At 51.3% G+C, this 13520-nt stretch overlaps 1 protein-coding gene across 2 annotated transcripts in view; it reads right to left on the bottom strand.

The window, feature by feature from the left end:
- Window positions 1–13520, bottom strand: part of LOC144174205 (uncharacterized) — a 111232-nt gene that overhangs the window by 22873 nt on the left and 74839 nt on the right. For both annotated transcript variants that reach the window (XM_077702744.1, XM_077702743.1), the window contains exons 4-6: window positions 6445–6723; window positions 4951–5274; window positions 2979–3139 (exon numbers count right to left, since the gene is read on the bottom strand). In XM_077702744.1, the coding sequence (XP_077558870.1) occupies window positions 2979–3139; window positions 4951–5274; window positions 6445–6723 (764 nt within the window). The remainder of the gene's footprint in view (window positions 1–2978; window positions 3140–4950; window positions 5275–6444; window positions 6724–13520) is intronic.

Below are 13520 nucleotides of genomic sequence, written 5' to 3' on the forward strand. Positions count from 1 at the left end.
TGCCAGCATGCAAGTGAGCCAAATCACAATTTGAAAAGACTGCAAATTGGCTATCTCGCACCATGATCTGACACCCAATGCTCTTACAGCAGCACTCGCAGGTAGCAACAAAAGTATTCCCGTTGTTCCTCCACAGTTCAAGCATCACCAGTCACAGCATACCGATGCACAGCACCATCGCCCCCCCATTTCCTGAGTGAAGGTTCATTGAGAAAAATGTTCAGCCTGCGTTCACAAGAACCTATACTCGGTGACAACTTATGAACGGCACCGGAAGTTGCCGCTGTGCCTTATCACCATAGCCGGATGTTTCTCCGCGCGGCGCAAGTAGGGCGTTACTGGGAATATTTTGAACATGGCGTGAGCCATTCTCAGTGGTGCCACTGATGAACGGTGATTTGGAGCAATTTTTGTATCAGCAAATTATTAATTTTGGAGCAGTTTGGAGCACCTAAATGCCAGTTTCGGAGCACCTTGGAGCAACTAAACATCAACTGCTAGATGTGTCCAAAGCATCTCTCAACACTAAAGATTGACCAGTATCGTCCAGTAATTGATGCGTAGGTCGTCATGGAATGCGCTTCAAGGTGCTTTTCCCACATGCGATCACAAATGGACGGCACAGCTCAAGAATAATGGTCTTCTTGTCCCTACTAGGGGAAGTCTTTTTCAAGGAGTCACTGAAAACGCTTCATAGTTGGCAGGCTCGAACATGCATTAAAAATAGCTTTCACAGTCAGCTCTCCTAATAGCCCAAAAATAACGAAATAGCCAATAAAGAAAAGTTCTACAACCACAAGAAAAAGTCGCCATATTTGGCTCTTTACAGCCCGACCCGTCATTCCTGGGGCAATGGGATTTTTTTTCCCACTTATTTCGAAACAGTCGCTAGAAGTCGCCAGAAGTTTGATGCAATTAAATCCCCAAGTATCCACGCAATAGTAAAAATGCAAGAAAACATAATTTGCAAGATATTTAGTTCCTTTCTGGTGTGGATAAAAGACAACATGCAACACGATAATGAATATTGAAATGCTTCGACAAACCAGCCTAGCAAAAAAACAACGCGCCTCTTTTCTAGTTTATTAATTGTTGAGGCAAGCCCTCGTGTTTTACTTTTTCATTTTATTAGATGCAGGCACTTGCTATCAGTCCCCGTGCGCATTTCAAGCTAGCTGGAAATGTGCACGAGAAATGCGCATGGAGCACTTTTGCATGCGATTCGTGCGCGTCGGCGTTGCGCGTGCGATTTTTTCACGCCCGCACGCAGCAGTTTCTACCACGCTCAGAAAATGACGCGCGTCGCGCACGGCAGTGGGAGGAGCCTGGCGACTTGCACCAATGGGGAGGCACGTGCCTCATGGCGGCGGTTTTGAAGCGCTCAAGACAGCCCGGTCACGGCCGGCTGGCTCCGTCGGCGGTTTTTAGGCTTACTACCCCGGCAGGTATTGCATGGACGTTTTCACTAGCGACGCGGATGATGTTTTATAGTACCGATTTCGCCCACATTATAAGCTCCTTTACCACACAAGCAACTTCGTGCGCGCCTTGAGCGGTGTTTTAGAGAGCGCTTAAAAGTTGTCGCTCGAGCTCCCCACACCACTTCGCGGCCGAAGCCGCCGCCATGTTGCCACGCCGCGCGCAGAGTGCGGGGGCTTACGCGGCGCGTTTTCGCAAGCAGAAAACGCGCCATGAGGTTCGTGCTTTAGAGAGACTGGCTGTTTTTCACGGCCCGCTTCACTTGCGGCGGTCCCCTCCGCGAGCCCAACAAGCGAAGCGAGAGCTTGCAGCCGACCACGTCACGCATGCCGCGAAACGGTGCTCCCGCTGGCTCTCGGAGCGGAGAGGGCCGGCAATAAACGGCACCTAAAACTACCTATTGTTTATAGCAGGAATTATTGGAAACTACAACAAGAAGGAAAGTTTTTAACCGCGGTACGCCAGCGCTGCAACGATTTGCTAGACGAAAACACTGTATCGGCGGTACAGTGACGGCGCCAACCAAACTCACCGCGGAAAACACGATTACGGGTGCGAGGGAGTTCAAGTTATCAACCCGATTTAGTTATAGTACATGTCTAGAGACCACTGTGAAGTAGTGCTTGTAACAGGCTGCACGCGATTGGCGCAACACAAATTTTGGCGCACTTTTGGAGCACTTGCTTGCAAAATCGTGGTTTTTTATCAGGATGGCGCAGGATACCTCATTTGGCACAAATTGGCGCATTTGGTGCAGGAGTGGCAGCACTGCGTTCTCGTGATTTTTTGGACTTAATATGCTTATAAACAACTCCAGTAACGACAAACAAACTGCGTGCGACAAGGCAGACGATATCACGCATTCATAGCAAACCCCTTTCAAAACGCCTGCGCACTGACGTCACGGGTCCGGCGCTTTGGCAGAGTGATACACTACATGAGGTGGTGCCATTCTTGAGTTGTAACCGAGTATAGTAAACAAATTAAATGGCACGTGTGCAGGAAGATGCGAGGCAACAAATGGGGCTACCTCTGAAGCAGGGAAACATAATACATCTGTTTTGATTCAACCCTTCCATTTCAACTGCAGCCAGCTAGAATGCTTGCTCCATTGGCACCGCAACCAGCAAAAAAATACAGGTTGGTTCGTGTACATCAAAGATGCAGCTTCTAAACACTGGCTTTTTTCGTAAGTATCCTGTTAACTAGACTGCCATATTTTCCTTTCCCTGGCATTTACATGAGAGTGGATAAGGTCTCAGGTGGCGTACTACCGGAGTCAGAGTGAAATAATACACTTCATTCATGACCCACTTCAAAACAGCCAATTCCCACGGCTACCACTGCCAGCAAGCGAAGAAAAAAAAAATAAAGCACTGTTCATAAGCGAAGGTTCTCACAATTACTCAGGGACTCAACGATTTTTCGGAATGGGGGTTTTTACGGAAGCAAGCGCAAAGTGGCACGCATCCTCTGTGACACAGTGCGGGTGGCCCTACCTGAGCACAGCGGGGTCCCTGGGTATGACCACGCTGCCCACGGTGGGACAGAAGGCCCGTTCCAGGGGCACCCCCGAGCAGAGCAGCCACAGGGGCAGGTGGAAGGGCTCGGTGGCTTCGCACGGCGGCAGCCGCAGCAAGTGGTGGGCCAGGTCTGGCACCTACGCAGGGCAGTTTACGAGTGACGGGGAGGCAACGAGCTCATTAAACGTCTGGAACTGGTGCTTTTTGCAGGAAGTAAATACGAATGGGGCGAGATGATAAGAGAGAACGCTGATGGAGCTTGGCCAATATGACTGATAACCACAACAAATGGCAGTAATACATGATGCACTGTCTGTGCCCTGTTGCCGCCCCTTATCTTATCACAGAATGTGATCTATGTTTGGCACTAGCACCAATATTTGCCCCTATTTATGCACCTATGCCACGTAGTCCTTCCATCCCAACCTTATCTCGTTCACTATACCATTTAGCAAAGCCCAAATGGCTGATTTATGAAGCTCCCTGATAGACTAAAGTCCGATCCATGGAGAGTAACAATTAGTAGATATTCACGGAAAACTGTTTTCCTGAAAATTCTTTCTACATAGTATAAATACCCCACAACTTTCCAAAGAAGAAAGTCTTAGTTTTGTATGTAGCCATTTCTTTCGCCTTGTCCAGAATTTATAACTAAAGCTTTTTCCATCCTCATCATATGTTTAAAGGTGCACGATGGCAGCCTCAGAATCCTCCCCCATGACCAATAGCCCTTAATGGCCTTTATCTTTTTTTTTCTCTCTGCATACTACAAATAGAAAATAAATGCTTTGAGGGTAACTGTTTGACTTCGGAGTGCAGCACATCAGCATTGACACCATCTCGCCAGTAAAAAGCCCATTTTGGGCTGGTTTCACATCTCAAAGCCTATTGTTTCTCACCCTCTATTGTATTTTTAAAATTTTCTGGTGTACAAAACACCCTTTTATAGTTTTCACCACGTACCTGTTATCTTAGCTTCTCCCGCTTCTTTCTACTATCTTCCACCTACCTAAGGGGTAATGACACCAAGCTTGGGTGTTTCTGGTTTTCACTGCTCAGTATTTCACCTCTCCTTGATTCCAACAGCCACACGACCCCACAGGGCCTTCCCTTGTGCAGTGCAGCAACCCCCAAAAACAACCACCACAAAAAAGGCAAATGAAATGTATTGTTTTGATGGGAACATTACCACATGGTAAACATGAGCTCTTACGCGAATAGCAGGCCCTGCACCTAAGCCTTCAGTCCAAAGAATTCTCCTGCTTAAACACCACCCGAGCGATGACCAAACAAGGATGCCGAAGTTACAATAGCAGGTGATTAACCAAAATTTCTCATTGTAACTGATGTATTTGACACTGTAAGAGTAGGGTGCAGTAACATACATAAAGCATTGAAAATAAGGTGATTTGGTACATTTTTAAAAGGAATCAACAGTGCAAAAACAACTAAACACAAGAAAGAGAGCGCGAAGAGACACAGCACTGTGTTTCGTTGTTCATGCACTGTTTATTTTTTTTAATAACGAACATATGATACACAACTGAACCCATGACAATAAAGAGCACCAAAGTCACAACCGGCACCTAACAAAAGCACAGTGTATTCTTTTGGAGGACATATCGTAAAAATGAAATGGACCCGCCGCGGCGGCTCAGTGGCTGAGGCGTTGTGCTGCTGAGCCCAAGGCCGCGGGTTCGATTGAGGGCCGCAGTGGCTGCTTTTCTGATGAAGGCGAAAGGCGAAAACGCCCATGTGTTCAAGATTTCGGTGCACGTTAAAGATCTCCATGTGGTCAAAATTAATCCGAAGCCTTCCACTATGGGGCGCCTCATCGCCTGTGAAGCGTCGGCACGTCGAACCTCACAATATTAATAAAAAAAGTGAACATGAAACAGAACGGAGCAGACGGACAAAGAAGAAGAAGGAGGGGGAGGAGGTCGGGCACCTGCGTTGGGGGCAGCTGGGGCCCCCGCAGGGTCTGCATCATGGCCAGCATGGCGTGCCCCTCGGAGGCGTGGCAGAGGTACTTCTGGGTGCAGTGCTTGACGTCGAGCAGCCACTCGGCGAAGCTGTGGTGGAAGAGCAGCAGGCAGCCGTCGTCCCGCTCCACCAGCAGCCGCGCGAGCAGTGCCAGCCGACGGCCAAACTCCTCGCGCGTCAGCAGCTGGTTGCGTGTCCACAGGCACAGGAAGAGCTCGTCCGCCGTGAGCGGCTGCGCCGCGGCCAGCAGCACTTGCAGCACGGGCTGCACCCGCGAGAACTGCCGCCGCTGCACAACCGGCCATTGTCATGGTCATTGGCTCAGGCCAGCGCTGAAGTCATGGTGCACACACAACGGCATACGTGTTGGCTTCATGTACAACCCCGCCAATCTGGAAACGGTGCTCTACATGCAGTGTCTGCACAAACACTCGCACCCCTCTGGAGCACAGAGGTCCTTCACTAGGGAGCTTCACTGCGAGGCAGGTAAACCGTCGTCGCGGGCCCCTGGCAATGATGCGTCGGATTTATTCCCTTAGGGTGCTGCACAAAGACAGACTTCAGACGAGATAAACCACATGACGGTCTCGACACAGACCTTGTGCACAGCCTTCACTGCACCCTGCATTTTTGTTTTTTATCCTTGCAGAAAAGCTCAATGACGGAAGATCTTCATTCGTCCCAGCCTGATGCAGCCTAGGCTGCTTATTGTGACACACTGCAAAGTAGCACAACATGACACACTGAATGCAGTGATGAACAACGGCCTCCTGCAGCTGAAATAAACAAACACTGACCAGGGAAAACCCCCTCGCTCTTCCTCACTGATATCACTCTGCGCACGAATTATTTTCCCCGGTAGCAGGTGTTGTTTATGCGGGAAACAGGTGCTAAATGTAGCCCGAAGGAAATACTGGGAAAAGCTTTTTGGGTGCTTCTTTGCACACTAAACATGTCTTATCCTTTTTACCTAAGTGCATTTTACCCCCAAAAGTAATTAGCTCATTTCCCGTTTTTAAAAGCAGAGTTTCCTTTCATTTTCGTACATAATACATTAATTTACAGCAAAATACATTTCATTATGTAAGCACTGCATTTTGCCTGTTTCCTGCATTTTACGTTTTCTTTTCCCGTAGTGTAATTACAAGTAAATGACATGAAGCAAAGGTTAAAGTTCGGCAACCTTTGAATACCCGCAACGGGCTCATGCGAACAGCGAATTCGCGAAGGAGTTTTCATCTGCATCCTGCTTGCCACAGCGAAGGAAATCAGTTTTACGCCCACTTTGCTCCGTACAGCTGACTTCTCTGCACAACAGTCAGTCCCCAAGGTTAAGTTGGCTTTCTCCCCACGACGCCGAAGCCGCGCGGAGAAGCCAGCCCAACCAGCGGGGTGATGACACGTCATCACCTCGCTACAAAGAGGAAACCAATCATCATCATCGATCACCATCACTTGCCTGGAAGAGCCTCTGGCAGAGCCACAGGTAGAGCCCGTTGAGCGTCCCGGGGATGTGGCGGATCTCGCGCAGCGTGACCCATCGCTGGGCGACGCCGTCGAGCAGGCGCTCGAGGTAGAGCAGGCAGCCGTTGCTCTTGATGTGCAGCTGGTTGAGCGCCTCGGCCGTGTCGCGCGCGCCCAGCTGCTGCCGCAGCGCTTCTTCGCCGTCCAGCCGCGCCAGGATGTACTGCTGCATGTCGCGAACCACCGACGCCTTGCGCAGGTCGTCCAGGCTGATCTGCGGGTGCCATGGCGGAGGGAGAAGAGGGGGGGGGGGGGGGGGGGGGGGGGGGCACTCGTCAACCACCCACCCGCGTAACAGGGCCCGCGGGAGCTTGACAGACTTCTGAAGTCAACTGCGGAAGCCGGCGCCAGTCCCTCTGCACACGCGACATTACGCGCTTCCACTAATTGCCCTTGGGGATAGCGCAGACGCAGCACTTCCGGCCTACAACCCTCCGACACACCGGAACTAAAGGGCATACGCCGATTAGATCAGTAACATTTTATAAGAAAAAGATAGAGAGAACAATAATGAACCCCTTCTTTCCGAAAACAGGGGTGCATGCGAAGCTGGACCTCAGTGAAATTGAGCCAGGGATTTATACACACCACCCCAACACCCCCCAGAAGGATTTCGACCCCCCCCCCCCCCTCCAAAAAAAAGCCACAACCAGGAGCACACTGCCCAGCGATTTATACATCCCTCCAATACCCCCCGAACCTCCCTCCCCCCCCACGCACCCCCCCCCCCCCCAAAAAAAGAAGGATTTCGACACCCCCCAAAATCGAAATTCTGGATAAACCCCTGATGAGAGCGACCAAAATCAAAGCCCGATGACCGCAAAACAAAAACAGTACAACCAAAAGCAAAAGGCGATGACGACCAAAAACAATTTCATTTCGCTGAGCTTGCCCCAGCGCAAGTGTTTGGTATACATCGTTGTAAATAATTCTCCTACGATTATCGTTAATGTTTGCATTCTTCAATGGCTACCCGTTCTCCCGCAAAGCGCACCACGTGTGGCCTACCCATGCCACGCTAGAAGGTGAACTGCCCGACGAGAGCGAGCGACCGCACCTGTGATGTGGCGTTATGCGAGCGGCAACCCTGATTGGATCCCATTGTGGCGGCCAATAGTGTAACACGCGTGCGCACGTTCAGCTGCGAACGCCGAGCTCTAACAATCTCATCTATAAGCTACACAAGGGTACAGTCAACACTATCCCTGGCCATTCCCTCCGAGTGGGTATGTGCCAAAACTTTAACGACACCATCATCATCATCGCTGACATAAGAGTACGTAGATTTTTTTTTTTTTTTTTTCGAAAGTTTGCCCTGCGGCATAACGGTGCACGATTCACAGGTACACGAACAAGTTTGCTTCTCGTATAAAGTCTAGAAGGTGCCTATGAAATGGTCCATGAACCCAGCGCTGCAGGTCTGGAGGGCGGCCAGGGTGGAGGCCGGTTGCACGAAGGTGCCGTAATCGCATCTGATGCAGTCCGGGGCAGGTCCACAGCAGATGCTGCACATTCACATTCTGTACGGCGGAGTCGCAGAATGGGCAGGTAGAGTCGTATGGGCCGCGGTACTGCGATGGCCAAGAGGCAGTCACAGACGGCGTAAGGGCCATCCCAACGCGTATTCTCCGCAGCGCAACCTCCTCTCGGCGAGTTAAGTCACCAGGGAGGTTTGAACCACACGGGCTCGCGTGGTGCGCCGGAGAATTTCCTTCTGTTGTGCCAGGTTTCCACTTGGATCTTCGGGAAAAAGTGGTAGTGGTCGCATCAAGGTATGCGGGCGACTCGCCGTGTCTGCCTCCCTACTGCCGGGTACAGCTGAACGGGGTACCCATTCTATGCGGATCTGCAGTGAAGTGCTTCGTGCTAAGTGGTGAATGGCATCTGCGAACGCTGTAGCTTGTGTTACGCGGCGGATGTCGTGGATGGCTTGCGTAGAGTCTGTGCGTATTATTAGTCGACAGTATGGCCCTGCCTGGACAATAGGCAGTATTGCGGCCATCCCATCGTGTATTGCTGCTAGTTCAGCAAGATACGCTGGTGGCATCGGGTTAGCCTCATAAGAGCAACATTGGTCCACCTCTGGTAGCTGGGGGCAGATGAGTGCAGTGTGCACCATGCCGTTTTTGACGCTGGCGTCTACATATGCAATTGCCGTCTCCGCGTCTGGGCTATGTAGGCGAGAGACTTGGGCCGTGGCCTGGCGAGGTACCGGGTGACAGAGGCGACCGATTGGTTTGTTGTCTGTTAACTGTACTCGCTTCCACGGAGGAATGTCTGAACCTTTCACAGTGGTACTTGGTACAACGTACCCCATGTACCGGGCTAGCGCAGCGGCGGCACCGGTCATCGAGATTTTACAGACCCGGGCAGAGCGGCGTTGGTGCACCAGCTCATCAATCGTATTGAGTTGGGCCTCCCCCTGCAGAATTGGTATCGGGGTCATTCGGGGTAGTCCAGTAATGGCCCGCATGGCATCCCGGTTGATGGCTTCGAGGCGATCCCAGTCTCTCATCGTGAGATGGTGGAATTGAGCCTGGTACACGATTCTGGGTTGCAACACTGACCGCACAAGGAGGCGAGCAACGCTGGTGCGCGACCCGCCAGCCTTCGTCGCCATTCGACGTATCAAGTGTATTGTCCGTGCAGCACGATCCTTCGCACTCTTCACCCATGGAGCCGCGGACCCAGACGAGGCAACATCAAGGCCAAGCACACGAATAGCTGGGACCTCCTGTAGAGGTTGTTGATGAATAAACAACCGGACAGGCCGTTTCTCAAGTCGGCGTCGCCCATGTTTGTTTGTCACTGACATGTATGACGTTTTTTCTTCCGATAGTTCAAGTCCTACTTGAGCACACCAGGAATCAGTCATGTTTAACGCCGTTTGTAGCGCGTTTTCTTGGACAGAGATGTCAGGATGCACGGACCACACAGTAATGTCATCAGCATACATGATATAATACGCCTCAGGTATGCCCGCCAACCGCCAAGCCAGGGGAAGCAAGGCGATATTGAACAGTACCGGCGCCAACACAGAGCCCTGTGGAACACCACGGTGCGATGTGAAGTGTCCTGTAGCCTTCCCGGCCAAGCGAAGGGTGAAGGTTCGGTCCCGAAGAAAGGCGTTCACAAATGTGCAGACACGGCTGGGCAGTTTAATCCACTCTAGGATCCGAACAATGGCTTCGCGGCTGACATTGTCGTAGGCCTTTTTAATATCCATTGCAAGGACGGTTCGAATCCGGCGAGAGCATCCTCCGATCAGGATCATATCAGAAAAGTGCTGCAGTCCGTCTTCGACGCCCAACTGGGGCCGGAATCCAATTTGGGCGGGATGGTACCAGGAATATCGCTCAAGCCACCAAGTAAGACGTGTAGCTAGCATGCGCTCCATCAGCTTACAAATCGTTGATGTCAGAGCTATTGGCCGAAGGTGAGAAATCCGGTCTGGTGTTTTGCCGGGCTTCGGGATAGCAACGATTTCCGCGTGACGCCAGGAATCAGGAATCGCGGCTGAAGTCCACGCTGCATTTATGGCTTCAAGTATGACGTCAAGTGTAGTGCCTTCTGTGTTCTTAAATAGCTCATAAGGGATGCCATCAGGTCCCGTTGCAGTGCGCGGCCTGGCATGGTCGATGGCTGCTAAGAATTCCGCCATTGTAAAGGGGGCCTGAATCCCTTCAATGTCGTTGCATGTGGGCAATGAACCGGCGAATGCCGGTAGGCAGTTTGGAATAGTAAAGACAGCTGGTGGAGTGTCAAAGGCGGGAAAGAAGGTGCTTGCAGCGAGAGAGGCAAAAGCGGATGGTGTCTGGCCAGATGCTAGAAGGGCACTAGCTGCTGGATCTGGAGGGCGGTGACCACGTTCCATTGCTTGGAATGTTCGCCAAACCGAGGCATTAGACGACGAAGGGCCAAGTAAAGTTGACTTTGGCGCAAGGCGTTCTGGCGTACGCCACGACCGACGGTGCAAGTCAGCCGATACAAGCTTCGCTTGACAAATTCATCGGCCACCCCACTTGGCGACACGACGGTACGACAGTACGGACTACAGTTACATCACATTTGAGACGAATTTTTTGCGACGGCTGCCTCGTCGCCGTCTAAACGCCGTTTCTTGCGCTCGGCGTCGCGAACCAACTCTTCCTTCCGCGCCGCCGGATCGGCGCGACGTTGACGCTCGCGCATTCCCGCCGCTGCTCGCGGCGTCGTTCACGCACGATGTGCTGCGAGTGTGTTCTCTTCCCCTCGCCAACTACAAAACAAACACTTGACCATGCCGCTTGCCGCCTCAAGAGACCCCGACGTTTCCTTTCCCTCTGCGGTTTATTTCGCGCACGAACACTCCACGCTTTGGGGGGTTTTCTGCTTGCAGACACGCAAACGGCTTGCCCTAGTCATAGACAGCTTCGCTGTAAAACAGCGCTGGTTCCTACGGACGACGGCCACCGACAGTGTGCGCCTTCACACCTTTAGGGAGAAGTAGGTGCCCTCCGACACCCTTGTCACGCCTCTCCAACTCGCTCTTACTATTTTTACGATTCATCCGTCCTCCCTGCCACACCACAAAGCGCAACTGTGGTGGGGTGGCGCGGTTGAGCGGCTGGATTCAACCTTGAAGTTCAACGCGCTGAGGCTGCGCGCTACAGGCTCATTTGGACCACCAGGAATTGTAGAGAAAAAAACATCACTATCCGCCGAACTCGCATCGCACAAACACGTCAGGGATGCGAAATAAGCGCAAGAAAGGGCGGCAAACTTTGCAGCATGATTTTAAGCTGTCCGCTGTCTGTGAAAAAGTGATTTATAACTCAGGCGGAGCAATGGGAGACCGTGTTGCTCAACTCCGACGCAGCGTATCAAAAGTCTGGGTCATCCAGCTGGCCGAGGACGTTGCTAGAGCCCAAGGGCTTTTGGCCGACGATATATCGTCTGGTTATCTATAGGATAACTGGTTATCATATAGAAGCTGGTTATCCTATAGAATAACCAATACAGTTATTTCTCTTTCTCTCTCTCTTGGCTCGGCCAAACAGATGCGTCGTTCCGAACGTAACACACAACCATTTTACGATGTTCAAGACGTGCTTCAGGACCAAAAGGACGACGAATAGGGCTAGTAGTTACTGTTGGTACGGCAAGGGGGACTCGTCCTGTCTCTTGGTCACGGTGTAGGAATATTTCTTACACCGTGCTGTTGGTCAACCTCTTTATCGTCGTAACTTAAACCGGCGCAATTAAAATGATTCAAAATCAATTATTCGATGCTTTCTGGACTCGACATCGACGCCGCTGCGGGTAGCGGAATTGCGCTGCGGTGCAATGGCTTCGCGACGTAGTCCTAACTACGAACAGATGTTCTGCGGCAGCGGCCCCGCAGATTTCACTTTCTGAGATTAAAGCTAAAAGACTCTAGAGAAAGCGACGCTGTCCCCCTGAGGGTTTGAACGAGCCACGCGCAACCCCGGAAGCAACGGCCGTCACACAACCACGGAAACCCGCCGAGTCGGCTGCTGCTGGCGTTCAGTTTACGAGCAGTCAAGAAGCAGACTCTTTTGTGTCCCAAACAAGTGACAGCAGAGGAACCACTGGTCTGTCCGGATCGGTCTCGAGAAAGGCGGAACACGAACAGCCCCTCTTTCCAACTCTCTCTCTCTCTCTCTCTCTCACGCAGAACATGCCCTTCACCAGACGGGGGAGGGGCCTTAGCCTAGCCTGGCTACGTGCGCCGCTATCATACGGGGCTTAGAGAAGAGGAACCTTGCTCGACAAGCGAAGAGGAACATGCACCCCGCCGACGTAGCGAGACCCGAGTTATGTAAATCCCTCTCGAGGACGGTGCATGGAAAGGGCCTCATTACGTAGCACAGGGAGTCCTCAAGGAGAGACGCCAAGAAGGTAGCCCCCTTCTTTAAAGGTGTTGTGCCACCAAATTTGTTGCTTGTGCATTCTTTGTTGCAAACGTTTTATATTTCATTAGAAAGCATGATACATGCTCTCACATGCACATATTCTGAGTAAAAAATTTATTATCGCACGATTCATGTGAACAGGATTCGGTTTCGGTTTCTGGGCGCCGATTCAAGCAGTGACGTCACAGCGTTGCGCCATAGCCTCCTTTAGTAGGTTATATAGGAGGCTATGGTTGCGCGGACGCTCTGCCACGCGTGTCTACCATGCGGCGCTGCGGTACGTTGCGACTTTACTGCGGCGTCTGCTCCCCCACATACGTGTTTCACCACGGAAGTAAACACGCCGACTCGTCACGTCAAGCCGCGACAGCTCCGACACGGATTCTTTGTCTGCATCCTCGGATGCAGACAAATGAAAACCATGGATATGCAAACCATAAAAATGCTAAAAAGAACGCAAAAAAAAAAAAGCTACCCTCCCGGCGAATCGAACTCGCAACGTTGACCGGGCGGGCGCGACGCGCGAAATCACTGAGCCACCGAACTTTTTTTTTTTTTTTTCTTTATTGCCTGCTTGGCGACAACACAACACGCACTGTTCAGTACACAAATTACTAGCTCCAGCCGCCAATCGGCTGAAGGGAGTGGCTTAAAACATCTTAAATTGCGCTAGAACATCCAGAATGGGTAACCACTCAGGCTCTTCCGGCATCACTCGATAAACTTCTCTTATATAAGCAACGCTTTCAATGAAGTACTCTCGCACTGTGCGAGCATCCTCTTCGGCATTTTGAACCGCCATGCGAGTTTTCCACATAGAATGCAGACTAAGTGCCATGAACATATCATAGGGCACGCCTCCATCGTTGTTTACGGGCAAAAAGCGAATGCCATAAGGCGTTAATGGTAAGTCTTTTTTCAGGGTTCGTTGGAGGATGTCCCAGTGAAACACCGCATCCCAACAGTCCAGAAAGATGTGCTCAATTGTTTCCAGCTTTTGGCATAGTCTACAGTTAAGTGTCCATGGGTGTACATATAGTCCTTTTTCCTGCAGCCAGGGTTTTACTGGAAGCGTGCCGCTATGAAGTTTAAAGAA

This window comes from Haemaphysalis longicornis, unplaced genomic scaffold (genome assembly GCF_048455015.1).
Source record: "Haemaphysalis longicornis isolate Haplotype H1 unplaced genomic scaffold, Haemaphysalis longicornis Haplotype H1 scaffold_3, whole genome shotgun sequence".
NCBI lineage: Eukaryota > Metazoa > Arthropoda > Arachnida > Ixodida > Ixodidae > Haemaphysalis > Haemaphysalis longicornis.